Source organism: Macrotis lagotis, chromosome 1, assembly GCF_037893015.1.
Source record: "Macrotis lagotis isolate mMagLag1 chromosome 1, bilby.v1.9.chrom.fasta, whole genome shotgun sequence".
Classification (NCBI taxonomy): Eukaryota; Metazoa; Chordata; class Mammalia; order Peramelemorphia; family Peramelidae; genus Macrotis; species Macrotis lagotis.
This window is the reverse complement of record NC_133658.1, coordinates 243,010,045-243,037,629: the sequence shown is the minus strand read 5'-3', so window position 1 is coordinate 243,037,629 and position 27,585 is coordinate 243,010,045. Positions and strand designations below refer to the sequence as shown.

General features: G+C 38.8%; 1 protein-coding gene across 3 annotated transcripts in view; it reads right to left on the bottom strand.

Moving 5' to 3' along the window:
- Positions 1-3,611, bottom strand: part of DNAJC27 (DnaJ heat shock protein family (Hsp40) member C27) — a 56,861-nt gene extending 53,250 nt beyond the window's left edge. For 2 of the 3 annotated variants that reach the window (XM_074209966.1, XM_074209965.1), the window contains exon 1: positions 3,317-3,611. In XM_074209966.1, coding sequence (XP_074066067.1) covers positions 3,317-3,403 — 87 coding nt within the window. In that variant the 5' untranslated portion in view covers positions 3,404-3,611. The remainder of the gene's footprint in view (positions 1-3,316) is intronic. The other variant, XM_074209964.1, reaches the window with a different exon arrangement.
- Positions 3,612-27,585: the final 23,974 nt, after the last annotated feature.

Here is a 27,585-nt window from a genome sequence, read left to right as displayed (position 1 = left end):
GATGTGTACATTAAACTGAAGATTTGGACAAGGGTAACTTTGTGTGCACCTAGATGGAAATCATGCACCTGGTGCCACCACCAAAGTTCCCTCCAGTTTCATCCAAAGGTCTCTCCCCTGCCAACTCAGCTTCCTAAGGAAACATGGAAATAAACAGGAAAAAGGCTGGTTCCCTCAATGAGTACAAGAATGGCTGACATCAAACAACAAGCACTTATCAAGTGTCTTCTAGGGACCAGGCACATCAGCAGAAAAAGGAAACCCTCTCTGCCTTCACGTTTGACTGGAGAGGTCTGTGTTAAGAGAAAACGTCAAGGCAGGTCAAGAAGCACTTATTAAGTGCCTACAGTATACCAAGCACAATCTTGAGCTCTGGGAACACACACACACACAAAAAAAGAGGCAAAACAAGACCCTGTTTTCAAGGAGCTCACAGTGGTTCAGGGGAGATAACACACAAACTGATATGTAGGAACACAATAAATATGAGACACTCAAGGAAGGGAAAGCACTAGCATTAAGGGAGATCAGAAAGGCTTTTTGTAAAAGGTAGGAGTTGAAGGAAGCCAAAGAAGACAGGGGACTGAGAGAGAGAATATTACAGGTGTGGAAAACAGTTGGGGAAAAAGAAAGCAGTTGGGAGATGAATTGTCCTGTCCGAGTAACAGCAAGAAGGCCAGTGGTACTGGGTCATGGAGAATGAGGAAAGGAAGATGTAAAAAGACTGAGAACTCATCTTTCTCCCAACTCCTCCCTCTTAGAATTCCCCAGCTATCCTCCCAATAACCCAGATTTATAATCTCAGTGTCACCCTCAACCCACACTCAGTCACCTCACTTATCCAATCTGGGGACCAATCTAGTCATTTCCATCTCCACATCTATCAGGTCTGTGTCCTTCTTTCCACTCATTCAACCACTATTTAAGTTCAAGCTCTCATTAACTCTAGGCTGGACTAACCTCCTAATTGATGTTCCTGACTCAAGTCTTTCCCAACTTCAATTTATTCTCTGCAAAGCCACCAAAGTGATTTTCTTAAAATGAAGGTCTGATCATGCCCCCTCCCATATAAACTCTAGTCTAATGGCTCCCTCTTATCTTTAGAACCAAATATAAATTCACAACCTGGCCTTTTCCTAGTTTTCATATATAGTAATACCTTCCATAGACACTTTGGTTCAACCATAGTGAATGACTTCTTTGTTGTTCCTCACATTGGACACTGCATCTCTGTGCCTTTGCATTGGCTGTCTCCCTTGCCTGAAATGCATGTCTTCCTCACTTCTACCTTGTAGAACTCCTGATTTCTTTCAAGATTCAGCTCAAGCAACTCTGTAAGAGGCTTTTCCTGGTCATCCCAGCTGCTAGTGCCTCCTGTCTATCTTATACATGCTATGTATTGTGAAGCTAACTGAATATACACATTTTTTTCCCCATTAAAATATAAGTTCTTTGAGAGTGGAAACTATCTACTTTTCATCTTTGTAGATTAGTAATAGTAATAACAAGCATTTATATAGTGCTTGAAGGTTTACAAAATACTTTACATATGCTATCTTGTTTTATCCTCACAACAACCCTGGGGGTTGGAAGCTGTTGACCCCATTTTGCAATTGGGAAATAGAGGCAGGCAGAGGTCATACAGTGAGTGAATGTCAGAGGTTCATTTTGAACTCAGATCTTCCTGTTTCTAGGCACTGGACTCTGCCAGTAGCTACCTCAAAAATAAACCCACATCCAGATTGCAGTTTTGCCTAATTATTATCTTGGTTAATCACTTTGTCCCTCTGAATTTCAACTTTCTTATCTGTTAAATAGATAGACTTTTGTGTTACCACTCTCACAGGATTGTTACAAGGATCAAAAGAATAGCTGCAAAGAAATATGCAGAGTTTAAAGTATTGTTTTATCAGTTATAGTATCAGCTAGTAACTGTGACTTTTATGTGTAGTAAAAAGGTCACTGGACTGTTAAGTCAGATGGCCTGAGTTTGTTCCCTGACTGTGGGACCAGGATTCACACTATCATGTGTGTGACCAAGGTTAATCCCTTTCAACTGAATGAAAGTACAGGGAGGCAGATTTAGGTTCAACAGAAGAATAATCAGAGCTTTTCAAGATGGAAAGGATTTCCCTTGTCAGATAAAGAGCTCTTCTCAGTTTGGTTTTAAAGCAGAGGTTGTCAGGGATGATCCTTACATACCTGCAAAGATTCAAAAGGTCATAAAAATAGAGCTGGAAGAGATGTGAAAGGCCATCCTTGGATAGTTAGCTTCACAAGGTCTCATTTTGAAAAGGAAGAAACTGAGACCCAGAGGAGTTAAGTGATTTCTCCAGGGTCAATAATATGATAAAAGTGAAATAAACCTGGGTTCTCTGACTCCAGAATCTGAACTCTTTCTACTTTACTTCCATGGTTTGGTTTCCCTGGCTTTCTTCTAGATTCAAATCAAATCCCAGCTTCTGCAAGAGGTCATCCCCTCTCACAGTCTGCCTTCCATCTATTGAGTCTGCAAATATCTTATTGCCTAATTATTTACAAATTCTCTCTTCCATAAGAATATACACTTGGGGCGACTAGGTGGCGCAGTGGATAAAGCACCGGCCCTGGAGTCAGGAGTACCTGGGTTCAAATCCGACCTCAGACACTTAATAATTACCTAGCTGTGTGGCCTTGGGCAAGCCACTTAACCCCATTGCCTTGCAAAAACCTAAATAAAAAAAAAAAAGAAGATATACACTTAAGGGCAAGGGCTGTCTTTCTTTGAGTCCACAGGGTCTGGGGGGCTAGGTGGCACGGTGGATAGAGCCCCGGCCCTGGAGTCAGGAGTACCCGGGTTCAAATCCAGCCTTGGGCAAGCCACTTAACCCCATTGCCTTGCAAAAAAACTTAAAAAACAAACAAACAAAAAACAATAAAAGAGGCGTGGTCTGCCCTCAGAAGGGGGCAGCTCCCTCAGGGGCTGGATGACCACCTGTCAGCTACTGTCACCGGAGGCCCCGGCTGCACGGGCTCCGGCATCCCAAGATCCTCTCCCAAGTCGGGGCAGGCCCTGGACTCAAGGGGCCACGCGCTTCCCGGGTCACCTTGGACACCTCGCCGGCCGCCGGGGGGTCCGTTTTTCCCTAGAAGAGGCGGCGGCGGTTCTAAGCGCCTCGAAAAGGTTCTCTCCCGCCTTCCCCAGCCTGCCCCCCGGCGGGGAGAAAAGCGGGATAGGCCTGAAGCCTTTGAGTGGTCGCCGGGGCGGCCAATGAGCGGCGGCTCTGCCGCCCGGCCCCGCCCCGTGCCCCGCCCCCTCCGGGCGCCCGGGACTCACTTTCCCCACTTCTGCGTTGCCCATGGAGATGACTTTGATGCGCAGGGACTTGCCCGGCTCCTTCCGCTTCGGCATGCCGGCCTCCATCGCCCTGGCGGCCGCGGGGCCGAGGAACGGGAAGCAGTCGTCCTCTTGCGCTAAGCTCGCCCGTCTCTTGGGCCTCCGCCGGCCAGTCGGGGAGCCGCCGCAGTCACAGTCGCCGTGTCAGCGACACGACCCGCCATAGCGGGGCCAGGCTGCCGAGCGGCCGGCGCGCCGTGAGCCCCGGGCTCGCGCCGAGTCTCGCGAGGAGAGACGGGAGGGCGTGACGTCACTTCCCCTCCGCCGGCCCCACGGGCTCCCCGAGTCCTTGCGGGTCCCGAGCCGGACGTTCCGAGCCCCGAAGCGCCCAGCCAGGGCTGACCTGTCCCCGGGGCCTCAGTTATTTGCAGGCCCCCCGCAACCACCCTCCATAGGAAGGTTGGGATCCCCGGGCCCCAGGCCTGGCTCTGCTCTTGGGGCCCGTTTTCCGGCGCCCTCCACAGCCTTGCCCATCGCGCTTTTCATTGCTGGCATCAGCATGCACACCCCTGGAGAGGGGGGACGGCTTTGTGTCCCCGAGCCAACACTTGGGAAACCTTTCATAAATGTGTCCTCTGGCTCCCGAATCACGTAAAAAAGAGGTTTTGTTTGAGCCAGCCCCGGCCTCAAAAATACAAAGAGCAAGGTAACGATTCGGCCCCCACCCTTCGGGACCCCAAATTGTGGGATTTTCTGGGTAAAAATACCGGAATGGTATTTGTTATTTCCTTCTCCAGGGAACTAAGGCAAATGGAAGGTGAGTGTCCCACCCAAGGTCACATCACATCAAGTGTCTGAGACCGTGTTTGAATTCAGGTCTATTCTGACTCCACGTCCAGTGCTCCATTCCCTGAACCATCTAGCTTCTTCCAAAATAACGCAGATCAAGGGCGAATTTTATACCTCCACAGTCCACCACTACCCAGCTTCCATTTAGCCACTTAAGGCTCCTGGTGAGTACCCTTCCACTATCCTGGACTGAAACCTCATGGTCTCACTGGACTACAGAGCCATGTTAGAAATAGAAAAAAATTAAAAAAACCCAGTAGACTCAAGGTTAATAATAATAATAATGGTATTTGCTTAGTATATTAAGATTAGCAAATGCTTATTAATTGGCAAAGGATTTAACATTTCTCAAAGCTTCACAAATAACCCAGAAAGGAGGAATTATACAAATCTAAAACTTTGCAGGAATAGAGTTAAATAACTGGAGAAACCTTAATAGTTTATAACTAGGTTGTGCCAATATAATAAAAATGACTGATAATTTTCTCAGCACTATGTCAAACTCCCATAAGAATATTTTTTTATGAAACTAGAAAAATAATTTTAAAAATTGAAACAAAAAGTGGTAAGAAGGGAGTGGGAGGTCCTATCAATACCAAATCTCAAACTTCACTATAAAGCAGTAGTCATTAAATAACTATTTTAAAAAGGGACATGGAACAACACCCATATTAACTACATGTCACATACTACATAGAAGGAAACAAAAACACTAGCATGGAATTTAATAAGCCCAAAGGCCCTAGGTATTTGACTAAATCTGACTAAAATTCTTGGAAACTAAACAGCAATCTATCAGAAATTAGGTTTAGATCAATACACATCATGAACCAATTCTCTTCTCTGAAACTGCAACTATACTTCATTAGCTTGTAAACTCTTTGAGGGGAGGGACTGTCTTGTGCCTCTAGCTGTAATTCTGGCTGATTCAGCTCAATCATCACCTTCTAAGCCTTTTCTTATTCATCTGATAGTGCTCCCTCATCACCTAGCAGAATTTTTTATCTATTTTGTTTATGCCTTTGTCCAGTGGTGGTATTTCAATAAGTTGACAACTGCTTCTCTGCCCTAATGATGTTTTAAGTATACAAAAAGATATACCAAAAAGTAATTTAATACTTCATGCATTTAATACTCAAATAAGAACAGTAAAAGAGGTACACAAAACTAAGCAAATATATCCTTAAGGAGCAAAAGCAGCCACTTGACCACAATAGCCAATGTTGGAGCATAAGCAAAACCAAAACTCATTCTATCCTAACTTTTTTCTCTTCTATTTCCATGGCTTCCAAAGATAACCCTTGGTTCTTTATGTCCCAATTTTCTATTGGTTTCACTATTCAGGGAGCCAGTGCACTCATAAAATCTTGTAGGAATTTTTGGCTGAACCCAAAGCAGAAGTAGATGACAGCTTGTCACCCCTGGTTGTTTGGCACTTTTTATGTTATATGTTTATTTAGTGAAGTAACAAAAAACGAGAAAATTAAAATGTAGTATTTCATCAAAAGTATAATGAATTTTCAGAAATGAATAGAGATAACTAGGTGGTTTAGTAGATAGAATACTGGCCCTGGAGTCAGGAGGACCTGAACTCAAATCCAGGCTTAGACACATAATAATTACTTAGCTGTATGACATTGGGCAAGTCACTTAACCCCATTGCCTTGTAAAAAAATTTTAAATTAAAAAAAAATTTTAATGAAGAAATAAATATTACAAGCACAGCTCCTTCAATTTTTTTTCCAGTTATGGATGGAATGAGCTTTCCGACAGGCGCTTAGAAAACACTGTTGATGAACATGAAGAGTAAGGAAGATAAATTTTGATTTCTGCATTCTGCCCGATTACCCTGATTACAAGGTATATTTTAACAACTGGTTTGCCAAATTCAACATAAAATTAGGTATTGGTTCTGCCAAATTGGTGCAAACTGGCTGAATCCAACCATTGCCTATGTCAAATATACCTATTATACTCTCCATTGTGGACAAGATCCTACCAGAAACAATATTTATTAATTTATGATAATTCTAACTCTAAACATTTTTTCCGCTTAAAGAAGAGGAAAACTGTCCAAGCTGTAAAACATCCTCCTTCCCACTTCCCTGTTGTGTCCTTGGATAAAACATAAGCTATTTTGAAGTTACAGTTATATCATTCCTGGGCAATAGTTAAAATTACATAATGAATTAAAACTTAATTATAGAACTTTTTTTTTGTGCAAAGCAAGTGGGGTCAAGTGGCTTGCCCAAGGCCACACAGCCTAGGTAATTATTAAGTGTCTGAGGTCGGATTTGAACCCAGGTACTCCTGACTCCAGGGCTTTATCCCCTGCACCACCTAGCTGCCTCCTAACTATAGAACTTAAAGTTCAATTAACCCTTTGCTTCAGGAAACAGAATAATAATTAACTTTTGGTATACCCTTGGAGAATCACTTTCCTAAAACCCTTAGATCCCTCTTTGACTACTTACTCTTTTGAAGGATATTTCTTTCCAGCTGCTCAAAACTATCTTAACTTCCATGACCTGAAGTAATCAAAGAGACTTTTTCCTTCTCTTAGGTGGATCATTATCTTAATCCTTTCAGAGGAGTAATATCTCTGGTTTAACTGCTTAGTAAGCCCTTTTCAGGGCTGCTCATTTACCTTTGATATGCACCTCTACCACCTATAGCTCCAAGAATAACATAACACAGGAACAACACCCCAGTAGAACTGTTTTGGCAGATGGGCTAAAGCAGATTGAGGGTAACAGATAGGCCTCAAAGCCACCCATGATGTAAAGGGATATCTACTCCAAGCATATGAGTACTTCCTACCATTGGAATGGGCAAATGAGAATGGTTTGTTCCAACGGCCAAGAAGGTGGATCTGTGGAGAGTTTAGAGCTTCATCAGACATGGAAGACACTAAGGTCATCCATCCACTGCATCCTGGGCCATTGCCAGTCATCTTGACTTTTCTCTTACTACTGTAGCAAGAGTGAGGCTCTTTGTGCAACTCTGCCTCATTTAAATCTAATTCAACACCAGGTCACGATATCAATGTCATGTCATTGGTCCTTTTAAAAACAAACAAAAAAAAAATACCAACAACAATCCCTTCAGAGAATGTGGAGAAAAACTCTACCACTCTTAGGTGGATCAATTCAGGACCCCTAGACAATTTTATTCTCATTAATTTCTTCCAGGAAAGGTTAGTTCCCATATTCCATAATGAACTAAGGGAAGTCCAGCAAGGAAGGAAGAAGGATATTCTTTTGGAATTGATTAAAGTCTGATAAAAATTTTTCCTTTGGATTAGTCCAAAGACTTCAGACTAGTGTAATCACCATTGGTATGGGAATCTTTCCTTATTGGTGTAGATGAATGCCCTACTCTACATGAGAGACTAAGCAGAGTTGGGTGAGTACAGAAGAGTGTTCTTTTTCAGTCCTCTTTGGGACTCTTCCAGCTTCAAATTGCTGCAGGCTCTCAGCTTCAGAAAGGAAGATGAAAGAAACCAATCCCACTTCAAGTTGCTGAAGGAAAAGACTGGAATGACATGAGAGGAGCAGGCAGTCTCTATCATGTTCCTATCCCAACCTGTTGCTCTAAAGATTTTGGGGACCTACGCCTTGGATGAGATCCAGAACTGTCTCTGTTCTGTCTGTCTGTCTGTCTGTCTCTCTCTCTCTCTCTCTCTCTCTCTCTCTGTCTCTCTCCCTCTCTTGGTTGAGCTGAGTTATCTCCCAATAGTTCCATCACTCTGTTCTATCTGATTTATGCCTGTAAGTATACCTTCTCTGATTTTGATTTGCTTCCAATTTGGATAAATGGGTTTTTTTCAACTATTCACTATGTGTGGGGCGGCTAGGTGGTGCAATGAATAGAGCACCGGCCTTGGAGTCAGGAGTACCTAGGTTCAAATTGGACCTCAGACACTTAATAATTACCTAGCCATGTGGCCTATCAAACTATTCACTATGTGTGTTCATCATGGGACCTGATAATGGATGAGAAATGAGTCAAGTCTTAAATATAGAGCTTGGGGTCCTCCTCCCTTCTCCCCCAGTAATGCCAAAGCAATTGTCAGTTAGCTTGAATCTGACCATATCCCCCAGACTAATAATATTTAGGGGAGCAAATAAACATAATTCTAACCTGGTATTCCTCTCTATGCTGAGTATCCAAACCCCTGCTTCCACTCCTGGCAAGTTTCCCTTGGAAAAGGGGAGGGTGGGGGAGGGAGGAGGAGAATGTCTTTTCTGTCTCCCTTCCGACCACACAACACAAACATAGCCCTTTCAAGATATGTAGCCTTATCACCAGTGGGTCTCTCCACTTGGAGCCTCACTACTCAAGTGAAGTATGTTATACTAGGATAATTTTTAAATGATTTCTCAGTTTTTAATTAATTGAAAAAGATTAAATTCATAATTTTTCTATAAAGGAGAAGGGGTAAGGGTAAGTGGCATCGTCTAGTTCCATCCTATTCACCTATGTTGTTTCCATCAATAGGACTTAAGACTCTGTAAAAAGGTGAGAATTGATTCATTCACTTTTGTTCTTTTATTCCCAGAACCTAGCTGAGTGCTGTGGTATATAGAAGGTATTTAATAAATGTTGTTGATTGATTAATCTGACAGTGGCATGCAAAATAATAGTCCCTTTAATCAAAAAGACTTTCTAAGTTCTCAGTTCCTTTTTACAAAGTATTGCTATAACCTCATTGCTATAACCTTTTTTCCTACAAATCTGCATTTTCAGAAAATAATCTTCTGGTGCAAATTTGAACCACAGAGATAATAAAAAAAATCTAGATTATCTCAGTGATATGATTATTCCTAATTATAGCACTTTTGCTTGTCAGAGAGCATACATAGGATGTTAGAATTAGAGAATATCTTAAAGAGCATTTAGTTCAAACTTCTTATTTTGCAGATAAGAAAATAAAAAAGATACGAATGGAGGGAGTTGCGATCAGCAAAGGCAGCAGTGGAAAAATATGGAAGTAACTTTTGTGATGGACTTCTCATAAAGAATGTGATCCACCCACTACAGACCTGGTGGTGTTGGAACACAGACTGAAGCACATTATATTATCATTATTATTATTATTGGGGGGGGGGGGTGCAGGGCAAATGGGGCTGGGTGGCTTGCCTGGGGCCACACAGCTGGGTGATTATTGGGTGTCTGAGGCCAGATTTGGACCCAGGTGCTCCTGGCTCAAGGGCCAGTGCTCTGTCCACCACCCGGCTGCCCCTACTATTATTATTATTATTACTATTTTATTTTATTTTGGGTCTTTTTTTTTGTTTTTTGCAGGGCAATGGAGTTGGGGTGATTTGTGTGGGGTTACACAGCTGGGTGACTATTGGGTGTCTGGGGCTGGATTTGGGCTCGGGTGCTCCTGGCTCCAGGACTGGTGCTCCATCCACTGCGCTGCCTGGCCATACCTATAATTTTTTTTTAACTTTAATTTTAATTTTTTTCTCTCCCCTTTACTTTATCGCTCATGCAGTTCTATATTTTTTGGGGGGGGTATTATGTTTATTCTTAAACAAGAATATTTTAGTAATGTATAAAAAACATTATTTGTACAACATAAGAATAAGTAAATAAATAAATAAATGATAAAAAAAAAAAAGAAAATGGTCCAAGAGAGGTGAAATGCCAACGATACTGGCAACGTTACTACAAAAGCCTAAATCTTCTTATTAATTTTACTAACCCCCATTTCAGTTAGATTTGACAAGTGAAAAAACCAATTCATTCAGCTTTCTGATGTAGCTACAAAGATAATATGACAAGTCAAAACTCAGTATTAATATATATAATATATATTTTTTCCTAAAGAAAATATAGTCCTTTCAGAATAGAGAAGTGTTTGTATAAATTAAAATCTCCCCACAGTCTGTAATTTCATTGGTGTGAGACACTCCTGTTCCCTCAGTCAATACAGGTTAGAATCTTATCTACAGAGAGATGAGCATCTCTTAAGTCATATAGTGTATCTCAGAAGAAGAATTGTATTTTAGAATAAGATGCTGAAAGATGGCCAACTACTAAGCCTTATAAAGCATCAAATTACCTTTCCTTTAACTCATCGGGTTTGCTAAGGACCTTTGACAGAATAGTAAGAATTTTCCACTAGGTAAAAGGAATAACAGTAACTTTTATCTCTACCACTAGGTGACTCCCTGACACTATAAAACATGGGGAAATAAGTCCTGGTATAAAGTTAGGAAATTTGTGAGAACAGAGCTACAAAAAGGTTTTGTTGTTGTACATGTTTCCTATACTCTCCTAACTCCTCCTACCATGCAAAATCCCTTTAAAACACAGGTCCGGGGCCAACTCAACATGAAGCATTCCTGGATCCTCTTATTTATTTGTGTATATAATGTTCTATCCACCCACCCCAAGAATGTAAGTTCCTTGAGGGCAAGGATTGTTGTGGTTCTGATTTTTTGTTTTGTTTTTAATCTCTAGGACTAGCAATCCGCTCATACATAAAAGACCATACTAAATTTTTATTAAATTGCTGAATTCAATTCCTCAGGTCTCTGAGATTTTTGTCACAATAGTCAATCCTACATTCTAAGAGTATAGTTAATATTTTACTTATTTGAGAGAGCAATCCCTGTTCTCTCATACATGCAAACACCCACCAAAGCCCAATCATGCCTCAGTTTTTCTTTTTTCTGGAAAGAATAATGGAAAGTAGAAATATAGGAATGTTTCTCTTAAGAAGAAAATAGAATATGGCATAGTAGACATATAGATCTCCTCAACTCTTCAAATTTTATTTTCTTCATGACTGCATATTCCATCTCAACTGATGACTTTATTGACTGGGAGTGCAAGACGGTAGGTCATCTGGCCAACACCAGATGCTCAAGTCCTAGGCACACGTCATGAAAGTCATACTGGATCATGTGAAGAGGCTTCAGGCGTGGTAATCTTTCAAATATAATAATGGTCCAGCCTAAGAATTATAAAACAATCAATTGTTTTTACAAATCCTTTGTTATATCTGAGCAAACACTACAACTTTTTCCTATTCTCTCCTAAGATTTTTACACAAGTCTCAATAAATTTGTATTCTCTGACTCTTGAGTATACATTTAACTTTGATTTTATGCTACCTTATATCCATCAGGTTCTGTATATTTTATAGTTAATTATAGTTAATATATTTTGATTGCTCATCCAGAATAATCTGTACCAACAGATCAAGAACCATAAACCAGAATCCTAAAGCTTTTAATTAGCACAGAATCATAAAATAAATTTTAAAAGGAACCACCAGAAGTAAAATTGATATCTTACGATGCCCTCACGAGTACTTTAGATGGCAGTCAAACTCTCTGCTATTCCCTGTATATTACATCACATCTCTTACTTCTGATTCTCTCCTAGCTCAGTTACTTCTAAAAGAGACACCTTTTACAAGAGCCTCACTGATTCCCCCAGCTGTACCCCATACTCTCAATCATATAATCATAGAATTAGAGATTTAGAAGGGTTCTCAGTGACTTTTTTTAGGTTTTTTTTTTGCAAGGCAAATGGGGTTAAGTGGCTTGCCCAAGGCCACACAGCTAGGTAATTATTAAGTGTCTGAGACCGGATTTGAACCCAGGTACCCCTAGCTCCAAGACCAGTGCTTTATCCACTATGCCACCTAGCTGCCCCCTCTCTTTATATGACAGTCCTTAAATATATGAAACAGCTATCATATCTATTTCTAAACTTTTCTTCCCCAGGCTAAACATGTCTACTTTTAAATGATTTCATCCTGGTGGCCCTTCTCTGAACACTTTTTAGTTTTTTAATTCTCTCAAACCAGGGTACCCAAAACTAAATATATTTGAAATCTAATGAGACCAAAGTACAGAGGAACCACCACCTCCCTAATTCTGGAAACTATGCCCCTCTTTTTGCTGTCCAAAATTATAATAGCTTTTTTGCCTGCCACATCACACTGCTGACTCATATTGACATTGCAATCCACTTAACATCCCCAAATCATTTTAAGAACAACTGCTGTCCATAGCTTGCTTTATATATATTTGTTTGCATGATAAGTCCCCCATCAGATTTGAGCTCCTTAAGGGTATATAGAAGCACTAAATGTTTGATTCCTATTTCATCTTCAGTTCACTCCACTGCTTTATAGTCTGCCACTATTTTTTGGTTTTCTAATTCTGTCATACAATGCGTTAACTTTGTTTCCCAGTATTTCATCATCTGCACATTTGATAAATGTGCCATCTATGCAAGTCATTGATCAAACAGGGTCAATCAAGCACAGGTTTCTGGGGTCCTCCACTGAAGACTACCTGCCATTTGGACATTAAACTATCAACAAATGTCTATTGAACTCATTCAACCATTTCTGAATCCATATGACAGTATTGTTTATAATCCATATTTTCTCATATTACAAAAATTGTATGAAATACTTTATGAAAATCTTTGCCAAAATCTAGACAAACCACTATGAATTTAGTTTGTACATAATTTTGTTTTTACTCATTAATATGCATTACATTCCTCTTAAAGTTACCTGAAGGAATATTTCATTTTTGTCTTTGATCCCCACCACCAGCACAGTGCCTGGCAGACAACAGATGCTCCATTGAATTGCCCTGAATCATTTTTAGCTCCCTTGAAATAAAGGAGTAAAGTCACCCCCAGGCTCCTGTGCTGGAGAGAAAAGGACAACATGTGCTCCTAATGCAGCATAATGTCTAATGTCTAGAAAACCTTTCATTTCTACCTTTCTGGGGAGCTCACTGCATCTTTCTGCTCCCCTCTCCACTGCTCTCCCACTCCCAAAGCTGGAGGTCTTCTTTGCCTCTCAAGTGACTGCTGGTGCTGACATTTCCTATAGCCAACATCTGCTGCTGCTGCTTCTTTCTCCTTAGAATGTTCATATTCCTTTTTGAGACTCTCAAGCCAATTTACCTGAGGATAATCACCATGTTTCCAGATCTTTTGTTAGCTTCACAGTCATGCAAGCTCACATAAAATGGTCTCTAAAATGTTATGTAGGTCTGTTTTTCCTATCCCTACTAGTTAACTTTTCCACTTCTTGCTAACTAAACACTCCCATCGCATTCTCCATAGGAAGTCCCTCATGCTTCCCTGACAGGTTAAAGCAAGATAATTCCTCTCCACTCCTATAATGTTTCTTGTATCATGAAAATCAGTTTGACATCAATAAGCCAAGACTGGATGTAATAAAGAACTTAGGCCCTGCATTCCTGCCTCTAAGATAAAGTTCCAATCCCCCTAACCCAGGGCTTTTGTGCCTTTTTTTTTTTTGGTTGCTCAGTGCCCTATATTTTTTGCTTTCTTCCTAGTTCTCTGCCATGATCTAGATAACTAAGTCTATAGAGAGGTGAGGCATTAATTATTTTACTAGGTTAACATAGGTATAATCTCTTAATTTGCTTTTAATGAAACCTGGACATTATTTGTTTTTTTGTTTGTAGACTTTTCATATTTTAAGACAAAAGTCAACAACAAAAATCAACAACACAATATTCATCGACTCTTTGAGTCAGGAGGTTTTTTTTTAATTCTTCAGATTTCCTGATGCTGTTGCTGTGATAGTTCCTGGTGTCCATGGAAACTGCACAGAAAATGTGGGGAAGAGCAAGGAAGAAGAGAGCAGACAGCAGTCAAAGGAAAGAGCATCTGTGATTTATACAGGATGCCTCCCCCTCGCTGTACCTTTAACCCCTTCCCTTCTGTCTCATCCACTCACCTGCTTTCCTAGTTACCACAAAGAATAATGACTCTTTACCCTCTCCATCACCCATGCCCAGTTACCTTAACTCAGCAGGTCTGGGAAGAATTGGAAGTTAGACATGGATACAAAAACCAAAGGGCTTTCTAGAAGTCACTTCTAGACACTTCTAGGAAAAATGGAAGTCATAAAATCCATGCTTAAAGATTATTGACTTTACTCATGAGAGAATCCTCTAGACCAGGGGTAGAGAATCTTTATTTTCTGCCAAAGACCATTTAGATATTTATAACACCTGCTATATTTGTTCAAACATTTAATTAATTCACCCCTAAAAAGCTCCCAGATTTATTGAAATTTTAGTCCTGCCTATAGTTGCCATGGCAGTGCCAAGTCTTATATTGCCCATGGGCTGGCTATCCCAACCCCTTCTTTAGACCCTCATTCAGAACCTATTGAATATTACATCAAATATAATTTTAACAACCTTGGTCATGTTAGTGTGAGCATTTACAGACACAAAGATAATATATACATACATGTGCATTTGTGTATATGTATGTATATAAATATATGTGTGTATGTGCATACAAGTACATGATATGCAAGAAAGAAGTGGGGGTATATAGCAGACTTTCTTCAAAATCAAAAAGACCTAGACTCAAGTCTTACCTCTGAAATATACTAGGTGTTTGACTCTGAGCATTCTCATTGTTCCAGGCATTTCTCTAAGACCATAAACTGCAGAACAATAACTAACCTTCATTAGTAGAGAAAACTTCAATAGAAATTCCAGATACTGATAAAATGACAGATCTGGACCAAGAAAATAATTATACTAAAAAAAATTGAGGGGTGCTTATGTATGTCTGGGTCTATCTAGGTATGAATCTGTATGTTAATAATCATGAAGAAGTCTATGAACACGCCAAAATGTGTGATTTCAGTATATGAGAGAGTAGTGTTGTTTTGAATTTTGTGACTGTCGGTTTGTATGTATATTTATTATGTGTATGGCTATATGAGGACATCTGTAAATAAATTTACCATTTTCTCATATGCTTTAGTGTGATTGGGTATGGGATGTGTGAATGTGCCTGTGAACTTATAATATCTGTGTGCATATTTCTGTGACTATTATGGGATGTGACAGTGGGTCCGTGATAGAATTTGTTTGAATTTCTGGGTTAGTCTGCATTTTAAAGTGTCTTTCCTAGTCCAAAAGGTCAAGTGAGTTTTTGTCTTTGGGTCTTCTTGTATCTTTCATAGTTCCCCCCCTCCCCTCCTCAACTCTCCCTATCCTGTGTTCCCTGTATAAGACTTTGCTCTCAGTACGCTGTTAAATATTTCCTACTGAGACATCAATTAGTAGTTTCTAAAGGTATCATTTAAAGACTAATTTCTCCCAGAAACAAAAACCTATGCTTTAATAACAATAATCGACCAATGTAGTATAACTACATTGATAGCTATACTAGATAGCTATACAGAGTTAGCTAGCCATTCTTCTCTAAAAAATTAAAAATTAGCATTATCCAGAGGTCAGTGGAGAGGCATGCAGTAGGTGTTAACAGGCTACAACATACCACAAATAAAGAACTATAGAAATAAAATCTGTCATCAAAGACCCCTAATCAGAAAAATCATTTAATAAGAACAAAAAAAAAAACTGTTGTGTTATCCCTGGTGTTTCATTGACTTCTTCATGACATCCAGAGAAAGTAAAGAAGGCCTCAATATATTATTTAGTTTCTCTGTAGTGAACTTATGGTAGGACATGGACAAGAGTAGCTCATGATAGGCAGGTAAAAATGTGTGGAGAACTTCACTGTAGGAGGGAACATCTACCTGGATGGGTTTATATATGTATTTAAGAGTAAGGGATTCTGGAAGTTCAGAAATCTACAACAGTCCAAGGAATGGAGGCAGCTAGGTGGAGCAGTGGTTAAAGCACTGGCCCTGGGAGTCATGAGTACCTGAGTTCAAATCTGGCCTCAGACAATTATTACCTAGTTGTGTGGCCTTGGGCAAGGCACTTTAACCCCCACTGCCTTGCAAAAAAATTTTTTTTTCTGAGTCCAAGGAATGAATCCCTAATAATGGAATTTCAAAGGGGAGTGGCAAGTCAAGAGGGCCTGCCTTCCATTTCCCATACTCTATCATGTAGGGGTCTATCTATCTCTTTTATCTTAGAAAATTGGTCCTGTGTTTATGTGTGTTGCCTGCCTAGGTGAACACATTCATATTATTTTTCTATTTTTTCAGCAATTATGGCATTCTAGTTTATATATATATATATATATGTATGTGTGTATACATGTGTGCATGTGTGTATGCATGTATGTATTTGTATATTATGTATATATAGACACATATATATGCCTATAGATGTACATATGACTATTTCTACAAAAGTTAACTTCCTTTCCATTGATACTCTAGAAAAAAAAGATAACTTTTATTGCAAGCTGTGATCCAAGAGGTAGTGGTGGGGGGTGGGGGGGAACTACTGGAGTTTATTGACTGGGGGAAGGACATGGTCTGATCTGTACTTTGGGAAAAATCACTTTATCAGCTAAGTGGAGGGACTGGATTGATGTGGGGAGAGACTTGAGGAGAAGAGATCACCAGAATTATTGTAACATTTTAGGTGTAAAGTGATGAGGGCCTGCACCACGGAAGTGGCTGTATAACAGCAGTTATATTTCTGCTTCCTGAGGTTACAGTGTTTCAAGTTCCAAATCCAACTGCTATTCTTTGATCCTGAGAGCAGCAAGGAGAGAAAGAAGTTTAAATTATTTTATGATCCTTGCCTCTATTGCTCCTAATCTAATGGGATCTTGGAGATTTGAAGGTGAAATAGACCTTAGGAGTCATCTAATCCAACTTCTTCACTTTACAGCCAAGGCACCAAAGTCCAAAGAGGTCAAGCAAGTAGCTTCTGATCTCACAGTTGCTATCAGTCAAAGCAGCACTTGACCAAAGCTCTCCTTGACCCCACAGCTAACTCTTGATGCAGACGTTAAATAAGATAAAAGGTATTTTGTAACTATGAAGTACTATATAAATGTAAGTTTCTACCATTCTTTTAGCAGCTTAATCATATATCTGACACAAATCTGTGGTACACACTCACATACACAAAACCAGAAAGAAGAATAAAGATATGTATATATGGATCATATTTATCAGACTTGGAGGAGAGTGGTAGACAGGGAGACAAGTGTAAAGAGTTGGTCAAATGAAAATTTGAAAGCTAATGAGGAGGCGTGTTGTCTTTCTGAAGCATGTATCTGACATATGCCTGCAAAGACTCGTCAAACCCACTAAGTTCTTCCCACTTCTGCTGATTCATATAGGAACAAATAATAAAAGAAACTTGGGATGTATCTGTAATGACTTTGAAGTTCTAGGTAGAAAAGTCCCAGATACATGAGGACATAGTTGGTGTTTTTTCTCTTTTTTTTTAGTTAAAGGTCCCGACTTAGGAGGGGAAAAAAGTTCAATGCATAGTGTTTCCTAATTCAGATAATAAGACAGGGTCATGGTTAAGAGTTACAGGGATTTCAGTTTTCCAGAAATCAAATGGAATTTTGCTAATTTTGCTTAAAGAAGTTTTTTTCAGTTATTTTAGTCATGTCCCCATTCTTTTTTTTTTTATTAAAGATATTATATGAGTTTTACAATTTTTTCCCCAATCTTACTTCCCTCCCCCCATCCCACCATGGAAAGCAATCTGTCAGTCTTTACTTTGTTTCCATGTTGTACATTGATCCAAATTGAGTGTGATGACAGAGAAATCATATCCTTAAGGAAGAGACAAAAAGTCTAAGAGATAACAAGATCAGACAATAAGATACTATTTTTTTTTCCTACATTAAAGGGAATAGTCCTTGAACTTTGTTCAAACTCCTTGGATCTTTATCTGGATACAGATGGTATTCTCCATTGCAGACAGCCTCAAATTGTCCCCGATTGTTGCACTGATGGAATGAGCCAGTCCTCATGTCCCCATTCTTGACCCTCTTTAGGGTTTTCTTGGGAAAGGTATTAGAGTGATTTTGCCACTTCCTTCTCCAATTCATTTTATAGATGAGGAAACTGAGGTAAACAGGGTTAAGTGACTTGCCCTGGGTCACACAGTTAGTAACTGTCTGAGGCTGGATTTGAATTCAGGTCTTCCTGAATTCCTGTTGCTCTATATATGCCACCTAGATACCCCAGCTCAAAGAAGAGTATCTAATAAATTCTCTACATGACTTAGTAATAATTTCATTTTTAAAAAGGAAAGGAATCAAGAAGGAAACCTACTCTGGATGTGATTATGACTGTCTTTTGATGTGAGACAGATCAAAACCATGCCATCTTGGAATTTATAATAGCAAAGGAAATGAATGTTGAGCATAGTCAGCTATGTACCCTAGAATTAGGAAATTAGATTTTTAAATGTAGGGCAACTCAAAGGCTGGAAAGTTTGTTGTTGCCCACTTTTACATGTTAAAAAAAAAGAATGTAGATCTGAAGAGCAGAGAACAATGATCTTTATCTCTAACCTTAACTATTACACGTGTCCAGATTCATTTATATTACAATCATAAAACATTTTGCAAGTGAAGTGAGCTCTGTAGCAAAGCTTCCACACATTTATTTATCCAATCCCCATAAAATATGGTTTTTGGGGGGTGAAGGATAAGGGGGAGAGTAGAAGATCCACATAAGGAGTTAAATTATAATTACAAGAACTTTCTAAGTCTAAGTTAGATAGAAATTTGAGACAGGGGCTTCAATTCTACTATGAGTGGGAAGCAGATCAAAGAAGGATTAAAATGCCCGTGGGCTCTAATTAGCTGCTTGAATACTCTGTTTTCCAAGAGTTTAATCCCTTATAGTTAAAACTTGGAAACTGATAGATTTCTCTCTCAAAAAACAGTGAGATTCACAAAGCTGTAATCTGTGAAGGCTTTCCTTTCCCACTAAAATTGAAGTTTATACCTTGCATAATGTCCTCCCTCCCCACTTCATACTTCTAGACTACAGGAAAAAAAAAAGAACCCTGGATCTGGAGTCAGAGGACTTACTTTAAATTTGTAATTCTACCACTTACATTTTTATAATCTTAAAAAGTCACTAAGCCTTTCTTGGCCTTGTTTTCTTCAATTGCAAAATGAGGAAGTTGGATCAAATGACCTTAAGGGAACTTTCTATCTCTAAATCTGTAGTCTTTATAGATGGGTAAACTGGATTTTATCCAAAGGAAAACAACCAGGATGGTAAAGTCCTTGAGTTCACTTTGGAGCAATTGAGGGACCTAAGTATAATTAACCAGAAGAAGAAAAGAATCATGGAGGATATGGGTGAAAATTGTAAAAAGGTCCATTTAGGTTTGATGTCAGAAAAAAATTTCTAGAGCTGTCTAAGAATGGAAGGAACTGTTTTTCAAGGTGACGGCCTCTGCCTCCCTAGAAATCTGAATGATCACTTGTCGTGTACATTACTGGATGTTTTATAAACATTTTAAACATGTCCAAAACTGAACTAATTACCTTTCCTGAAAAATCTTCCCATTTTCCTATTGTCCCTGTTATCATGGAGTGTATCACCTTTTCTCCAGTTACCCAATCTCACAACGTGGGAATCATTCTCAAGTTCTGTGATACCATGATTCCTTTGATTCTATGATCCTATTATTTGCAAAGAAGGCCCAGGAGGTGGCAGTAGTAACAAAAACCCAGTAGAGAGAAAGAATACTGAATATTAGTGGATGTCAGCCAGTAGCAAACAGGCTGAGTTAATTGACATCACCAAAAGGAATTGGTGTCCCAAAAGCATCAGAGGCAGGAATATTTCAAATACCTAGGTTTTGGACATGTGAGTTCACTAAATAAATGATCTCTAATTTGTGAACCCTCTATGTGTCATTCTTCCCACTGATGGTATTTAAGAGAGAGTTTAGCCCAGGCTTTTGGAGGGAATTTTTTTTGCTACTTTTCTTACAATGCTATATTAGTAAATGCTTTTGCTTTGAACTTACCATGTCTTCTGGCTGACTAGTATAAGTAAATACACAAGAAGAGATTCTTGAGGTATGGTTTTGAATGGCTATAGAGCCACAGAGAACCTTAAACTTAGCTAAGTTTTTCTGGTGGCTCATATATCACAGAGATTTTCCCAGGTGAAGCAAAAAATTTGGAGATGGGCTAGATATGATCTCTTTACAAGAGATAAAAGAGTATATGGCCAAATGTTAATGGGAAACTTTCCAAAGCAAAATTCTAACTATACAACTTCAGAGAATACTGATGAAAAAGAAAAGAAGAAAGCATTTAAGAAACTCTCATGACTTCATAGAAAATTCTCTTATGCGTTCAGATTTTTAAAAGGGCACATTCAAAAGATGGTAATAAGAAGAGTACTATGAAGTTTAATGCCTGGATGAGAGGAAGATTCTCAAAATAAGGACAAGAAAAGGTTTTTAAAGCTACATTTGGTACAAAGAGAGGAACAAAGAAAGAATAGGCCCACTATTGACAGATGGCAGAAAAAGGAGTGAAACTACTCATCTCCTAATTTCCCTCTCTAATTAAGCAAGGGATTTCATTTTCAAACAAGGAAGAGAAGAAAAATTATACAAAGGAGACTAGGGCCCAAAATAGGTGAATAGATATTAAGAAAATGTCTTTTCTCTTTCTCTTAAATAGATTGGCTTCACTGGGAGCAGACAAATTGAATCCTAAGATTTTGAAAGAGCTTTCAGATGTGATTAAAAAAACCCTGACTGTAATTTTAGAGAAATGATAGAGAATGGAAAAAGTGCTGGAGGACAAAAGATAAGCAAGTGTTGTCTTTATTGTGAAATAGACACTATAGAATGGTAAGTTTAGAAGTCATTATCTGACAGAACTAAATTTTCAGAGCAAAATATTAATGAAATGATTGGTGAAGTCTTCAAAAAAGAAGGGCAACTATTGTTAGGCATATTATGCCCTAAGAAGGTAGAAAAAGAGAAGGGTCCTGTATGTGTAAAAATATTTGTAGCACTTTTGTGGAAACAAAGAACAGTGTATATCAAGCAAATGAAAAATTATTAAACATGTAATACATTAATGTAATGTAATATTAGAGTGTCATAAGAAACTAAAAGAAGAATTTAGAGAAACATAGGAAATTACAGGAACTAATATAGAATAATGTATGTAGAACCAGGAAAATAACATGCACAGTGACTACAGTAATGTAAGTGGAAAGAACCAAAAATGATATTGAAAACTATACAATTATTAAGAATAACTCTTTCTATCTGCCCATGTAAGGAGAAAAAAAATAAGTGAGGTGACAGCAGAGTGGACATACAAACAGAGCATGCCCACCAGAAGCAACCAATAATCTAGAACAAGAGGTGTTTCCTAAATGGGGATCCAGCCAAAGAAAAACTGCCAAGAAATTGAAAGAACATCAAATTTGTATACAAGACACCTGGAAAAAAACCATCAAAGACACCTATGTTAAAAAGAAGTACCTCTTTACCAGGAAGGTCCTCTTTTGAGGAAGGATCTTATCCAACATGGTGACTAAAATGAAGATGTAGAGGATGATTGTCAACCATTGTGACTATCTGTTTTATCTGTAAATGTAACCCATTCAAGTGCCACAAGGAAATGTCATGCCCTTGTCCCTCTGCTCCTGAGACATCCAAATTGGAGACAACATAAATGATAGTGATGGCCAGCCCCTTTGAAAAATGGGCTTATTATGCTAAAACAGATCACTAAAGTAGATGAGACCAAGAAATAGTTTTGAGCCCTTCCTCAAAGCCAATGAGTAGGTGATGGTATGGAGTGTTTGGTCTATCTTGTCCAACTGCCTTAATAATAAAAGCATCCTTCTATCATGAGAAAAAATGACTATAATGAATAAGCTTGGCTCTAGAGAAAATTAAAAATGCACCTCCCTCCATTTTTTGCTAAGGTGGGGAATTATAGGTGTAAAACACCTCCTGTATTGTTAAGTATAAATGACATCTTTGTTTGTTTTACTGAATTGTTTTTTTTTTAATTCCTCTTCCTACCCTACTATGTTGCTGTCCAAAGGAAGATAATTGGAATTCTGATATATGTACAAACGCTGTCATATTAAAAAATTGACTCTAACAGAATAAGAAAAGACATAGGGAGACATGATTAGCTGTATTAAATATTTGAAAGACTGTCATGGAGAAGAAGAATGAGACATTCTGTGTTGTTTCACAGACAGAGCTGCAGGAAATGGATGAAAGTTAAAGGGAGTAGTTTTTTTCTCAAAATAAGAAAGAATCTGCTAGTAGGTCTACATAGCAATGGAATGAACTGCTTCTCAATGCTATAAGCATTGGGAATAATACTTCAGTAAAGGCAAATGGACCAGCTGTAAGGTGTTAAAGAAAATGTTCCTATATCAGGTGAGAATTGGGCTGTTTGACCTCCAAAGTCTTTTTCAGCTTTAAGGTTCAATGGGATTCTATAATCTGTGTGTAAATAAAGATAAATGAGACATATGCCCTGCTTTCTAGAACCTTATGGCCAATAACACAACCTAAGTAAATTCTATAAGAGAAGCACAAAATTATATGGGAACATCAAAGAGTGAAAGATCACTTTCAGACAGAGGCATTGGGGAAGACTTCATGGAGGAGGATGTAGATCCAGAATAGCAAGATTCTTAAGAGACTTTTCTAGTCCAACCCCTTCATTGAATAGTTGAGAATCATGGAGGTGACATGCTGAAGTTAAGTGGAGTGGTGAAATTGAGATTTGAACGCACCCTTTGGGGGTGGCTAGGTGGCACAGAGGATAGAACACCGGCCTTGGAGTCAGGAGTACCTGGGTTCAAATCTGGCCTCAGACACTTAATAATTACCTAGCTGTGTGGCCTTGGGCAAGCCACTTAACCCCATTTACCCTGCAAAAACCTAAAAAAAAATACTAGTAGTTGAATGCACCTTTTGATTTTAGAGTTATTTTCTATTTTTCTTCACCTTATCTTCTAATGTTAAGTTTTCCAAATACATAATGGCTTAATTAGCAAGCATATGCAAATTATAATTATGTCACAAAGTATAGTAATGTCACTTGTGGGAATATCCCTATTCACCCAGGTGAATTCATTTTGTACTTAATCTTTATTAAGATGCTTATATGAAAATCGATGGGTATGTGAAAAGTCACAATCAGCATTAATCATTCAGTTACTTTTCTGCTAGCTCAAGCCCATGAGAAATTGTCATAGCAAACTGTCAGACCCTGACATTCTATCAATTCTGATTTTTAACAAGTTAGAAGCTGGGGCAGCTAGGTGGTACAGTGGATAGAGTACCGACCCTGGAGTCAGGAGGACCTGAGTTCAAAACCAGTCTCAGACATTTAACAATTACCTAGCTGTGTGACCTTGGGCAAGTGACTTAACCCCATTGTTTTGTAAAAAAAAAAAAAACCAAGTTATAAACTATGCTGACAGGGATGAGAGTGTGTGGTACAGTGGCAGGAGGACTGGATTTGGAGTCAACAGATCTGGATTTCAATCCTGGCTCTGCCACTTAATACCTGTATAACATTGTGCCTAAGACACTCCACCACTCTGGGCCTCAGTTTTTTCAACTGTAAAAATGAGGGTGCTAAACTCAATGAATCAAGTCAACAAGTCAAATCAATAAGAATTTATTAAGTAGCCATCACAGTACCAGGCACTGTGATAAATGCTGGGTATATAAAGAAAGGCAAAAACCAGTCCCTTCTATCAGGGAGATAAACAGCCAAATAAGGGAAATAAAATGCAAACAATCATGTGCAAACAAGATGTATACAGAATAAATTAGAGATAGCCAACAGAGAGAAGTTTAAGGAGGACTTGTAAAGGCTTCTTTTTATTTTTAGAAAGACTCTATTTTTTTAATTTTTAATTTTTTTAATTTAAATTTTTTTCCCTAATCTTGCTTCCCTCCCCCCTCCCCCCCCCCAGAAGACAGTCTGTTAGTCTTTACATTGTTTCCATGGTATGCATTGATCTAAGTTGAATGTGATGAGAGAAAAATCATATCCTTTTTTTTAAGGTTTTTTGCAAAGCAAATGGGGTTAAGTGGCTTGCCCAAGGCCACACAGCTAGGTAATTATTAAGTGTCTGAAACCGGATTTGAACTCAGGTACTCCTGACTCCAAGGCCGGTGCTCTATCCTCTGTGCCACCTAGCCACCCAGAGAAATCATATCCTTAAGGAAGAAACAGAAATATAGCAAAATTACATAAGATAATATTTTTTTTGAATTAAAGGTAATAGTCTTTGGTCTTTGTTCAAATTCCACAATTCTTTCTCTGGATACAGATGGCATTCTCCATTGCAGATACCCCAAAATTGTACCTTATTGTTGCACTGTTGGAATGAGCAAGTCCATTAAGGTTGACCATTACCCCCCATGTTGCTGTTATGGTGTACAGTGTTTTAAAGGCTTCTTACAGAAGTCTTCTGGAGACTTTAGGTAAGACTTGTTGGAACCCAAAAGACTAAAATGAGGGAGAGCATTCTAGGAATGGAGGAGAGTTGATGAAAATACCCTGGCTTGGGATATGGGGAGACATTAAGTATGTGGAAAAATTGAGGTCAATTGTCAGTGTATCTCAGAGTATGTAGAGGAGGAGTAAGATGTAAGAAGTCTAGAAAGATGGGAAGAACTGTGAAGAGTTTTGAAGACCAGAGGATTTCATATCTGATTCTGGGGCTAGTAACCAGTGGAGTTTATTGAGTGGGAAGATGTCTTCTATGAAATACAGGGTTTGCAAATATACTCCTCACTCAAATCTTCAAATGGATCTGTGATTTCTCAATGTGTATGTCCCCTCCAACAGTCTTTCCAAGTGTTCCTCTAGTCCACTATATTCTTCATCTCCAATATCTGATTTCAACTCCAAGGAACAAGATACTCCTTTCAGATTGACCTCTGATCTCATCACCATACAACTAACTCAAGCCTTGATTGATACTACCTCCCTCAGCTTCCTTTCCCCTCTGATTTGAAGGCTGGAGGATGGAATATCAAACTCCTCCTAATGCCTTCCTTTATAGAGGACATAAACTGGAGTTTCGCTCACACTCTATTCTCTATCTGCTACTCGGTCTGGTTTAAGTTTTTTAGAACAAAATAAACTAGGTGGTGTGGTGGATAGAGCACTGGCCTTGGAGTCAGGAAGATTGGAGTTTGAATCTAGCCTCAGACACTTGCTACTTGCTAGCTGTGTGACCTTGGGCATGTAACTTTTAACCCTGATTGCCTCACATCCAGGGTCATCTCCAGTTGTCCTGATTAATATCTGATCCCTGGATGCAAATGGTTCTTGAGGAGAAAGTGGGACTGGTGACTTATCACAGCACCCCCTCATTCAAATATGATTGATGTGCTTGTCATAGCATTACTTCCCTGACGTCATGGTCTTCTTTGAGAACAAAGGACAATCATCATCAACCCTTTCTTAGCCATTCTTAGCCTTTAGGTCTCCATTTCCCCCTCCCCTCTTTTCCATTTCTTTTTATATGCTATCTCCCCTCTCACATTAGAGTGTAAGGGCAAGAACTGTCTTTCTTTTTGGCATTTAGTATAGTGGCTGACTGAAGTAAGGCTCTAAATAAATGTTTATTGGATTGTCCAGTTCCCCACAAAGGAAACACCTCATATGCCTTCTTGACTTTCTCTTGATATACCAGTGGAGCAAATGGGGTGTACATATTATCCCTTGATCTTGTCACATTACCAAGTCATCTTTTTCACTCAAAGATTTCTTTTATATTGTACTTTACTGTTTTTTTAATAGTTGCCTATTTATTATGTATTACAGTCTACTCACACCAACCATTCATTCCTCCATTCCTGACATGAAGCAAGGACAAATCTTATAAATATTCTGGCTTGTTTAGGGGTAGGAAGGTTGTTATCCCTTATTATCTAGAGATTACCATTATTGAAACTTTTATCACATAACAAATAAAGATATATATATATATATATATATATATATATATAAAGCTAATATTCATAATTTGCATTTTCACAGAGCTTTGTCATTTCCACTTCCTCCCCCTCTTACAATAAACTGGAGTAGATAGTGAAAATATTCTTATTCCCACTTGTAGATGAGGAAATTGAGTCTCAGAAAGGTCAAGTTGATGGCCTATGGTAACATATCTAGTGTGGAGGTAGGACCTAAAAGTGTGGGTAGTATTTTGACAGACAGGCAAAGAGGAAGGAAGCTTTAGATAGAGGAAATAGTATGAATAAAGGCAGGAAAGGGAAGAAAGGATTCAAGGTCAAAGGGATAGTGTAGATAATTTGGAACATAGTTTTGTAAAGGACAGTGATGAGAGATCATGCTTCCGAAGAAAATTGGGGTCAATTTTCAGAAATTCTTGAGTTACCATAGATTTTATTCTATAGCTAAAGGGGAACTATGGGAAGTTTTTGAACAGAGAAGTGAATGGGGATATGCTTTAGGAAGATGGAGTTTTTTTGTGTTTATTTTTTTAATTATAAAAAGTTTATTTATTTTGAGTTTTACAAGTTTTCCCCTAATCTTACTTCCCTCCCCCCACCCCCACAGAAGGCAATTTGCTAGTCTTTACATTGTTTCTATGGTACACATTGCTCTAAATTGATGTGATGAAAGAGAAATCATATCCTTAAGGAAGAAACATTAAGTATAAGAGATAGCAAGATCAGACAATAAGATAAGTTTTTTTTCTAAATTAAAGGTAATAGACCTTGGTCTTTGTTCAAACTCCACAGTTTTTTCTCTGGATAGAGATACAGACAGCCCCAAATTGTCCCTGATTGTTGCATTGATGGAATGAGTCCATCAATGAGTGATCATCACACCCATGTTGCTGTTAGGGTGTACAATGTTTTTCTGGTCCTGCTCATTTCATTCAGCATCAGTTCATGCAAATCCTTCCAGGCTTCCCTGAATTCCCATCCCTCCTGGTGTTCCATGACATACATATACCACAGTTTGGTAAGCCATTCCCCTAAACTGAAAGACATTCACTTAATTTCCATTTCTTTGCCACCATAAACAGGGCTGCTATGAATATTTTTGTACAAGGGATGTTTTTACCCTTTTTCATCATCTCTTCAGGGTATAGACAAGATGGATTTTTTTAGTGATAGCTAGAATAATGACAATGGAAATGGAAGAGAGAGGGATGTGAGAAACAATGAGATACTGGAGAAGTAGAATGAATAGATGTTGGAAACTGATTGAAGATGAGAATTAAGGGAAGAATATATGTGTATATATCTGTATTGATAATCACAGAATAAAAGTATTTCCTTCTGGCAAATTTTGCTCAAAGTTTTTATTAAAAAGATAATCAAGCTGAGGGTATTATTACTTTAAGAAGTAATTCTCGGGGCAGCTAGGCAGCGCAGTGGATAAAGCACTGGCCTTGGAGTCAGGAGTACCTGGGTTCAAATCTGATCTCAGACACTTAATAATTACCTAGCTGTGTGGCCTTGGGCAAGCCACTTAACCCCACTGCCTTGCAAAAACCTTGAAAAAAATAAAAATAAAGTACAAAAGGTCATCAGCAAACAGAAGACTTTATGTCTACAGAGATTTGGATCTATTAGATCCATATTTTTTCATAACATCTGACTTAAAGGACATTA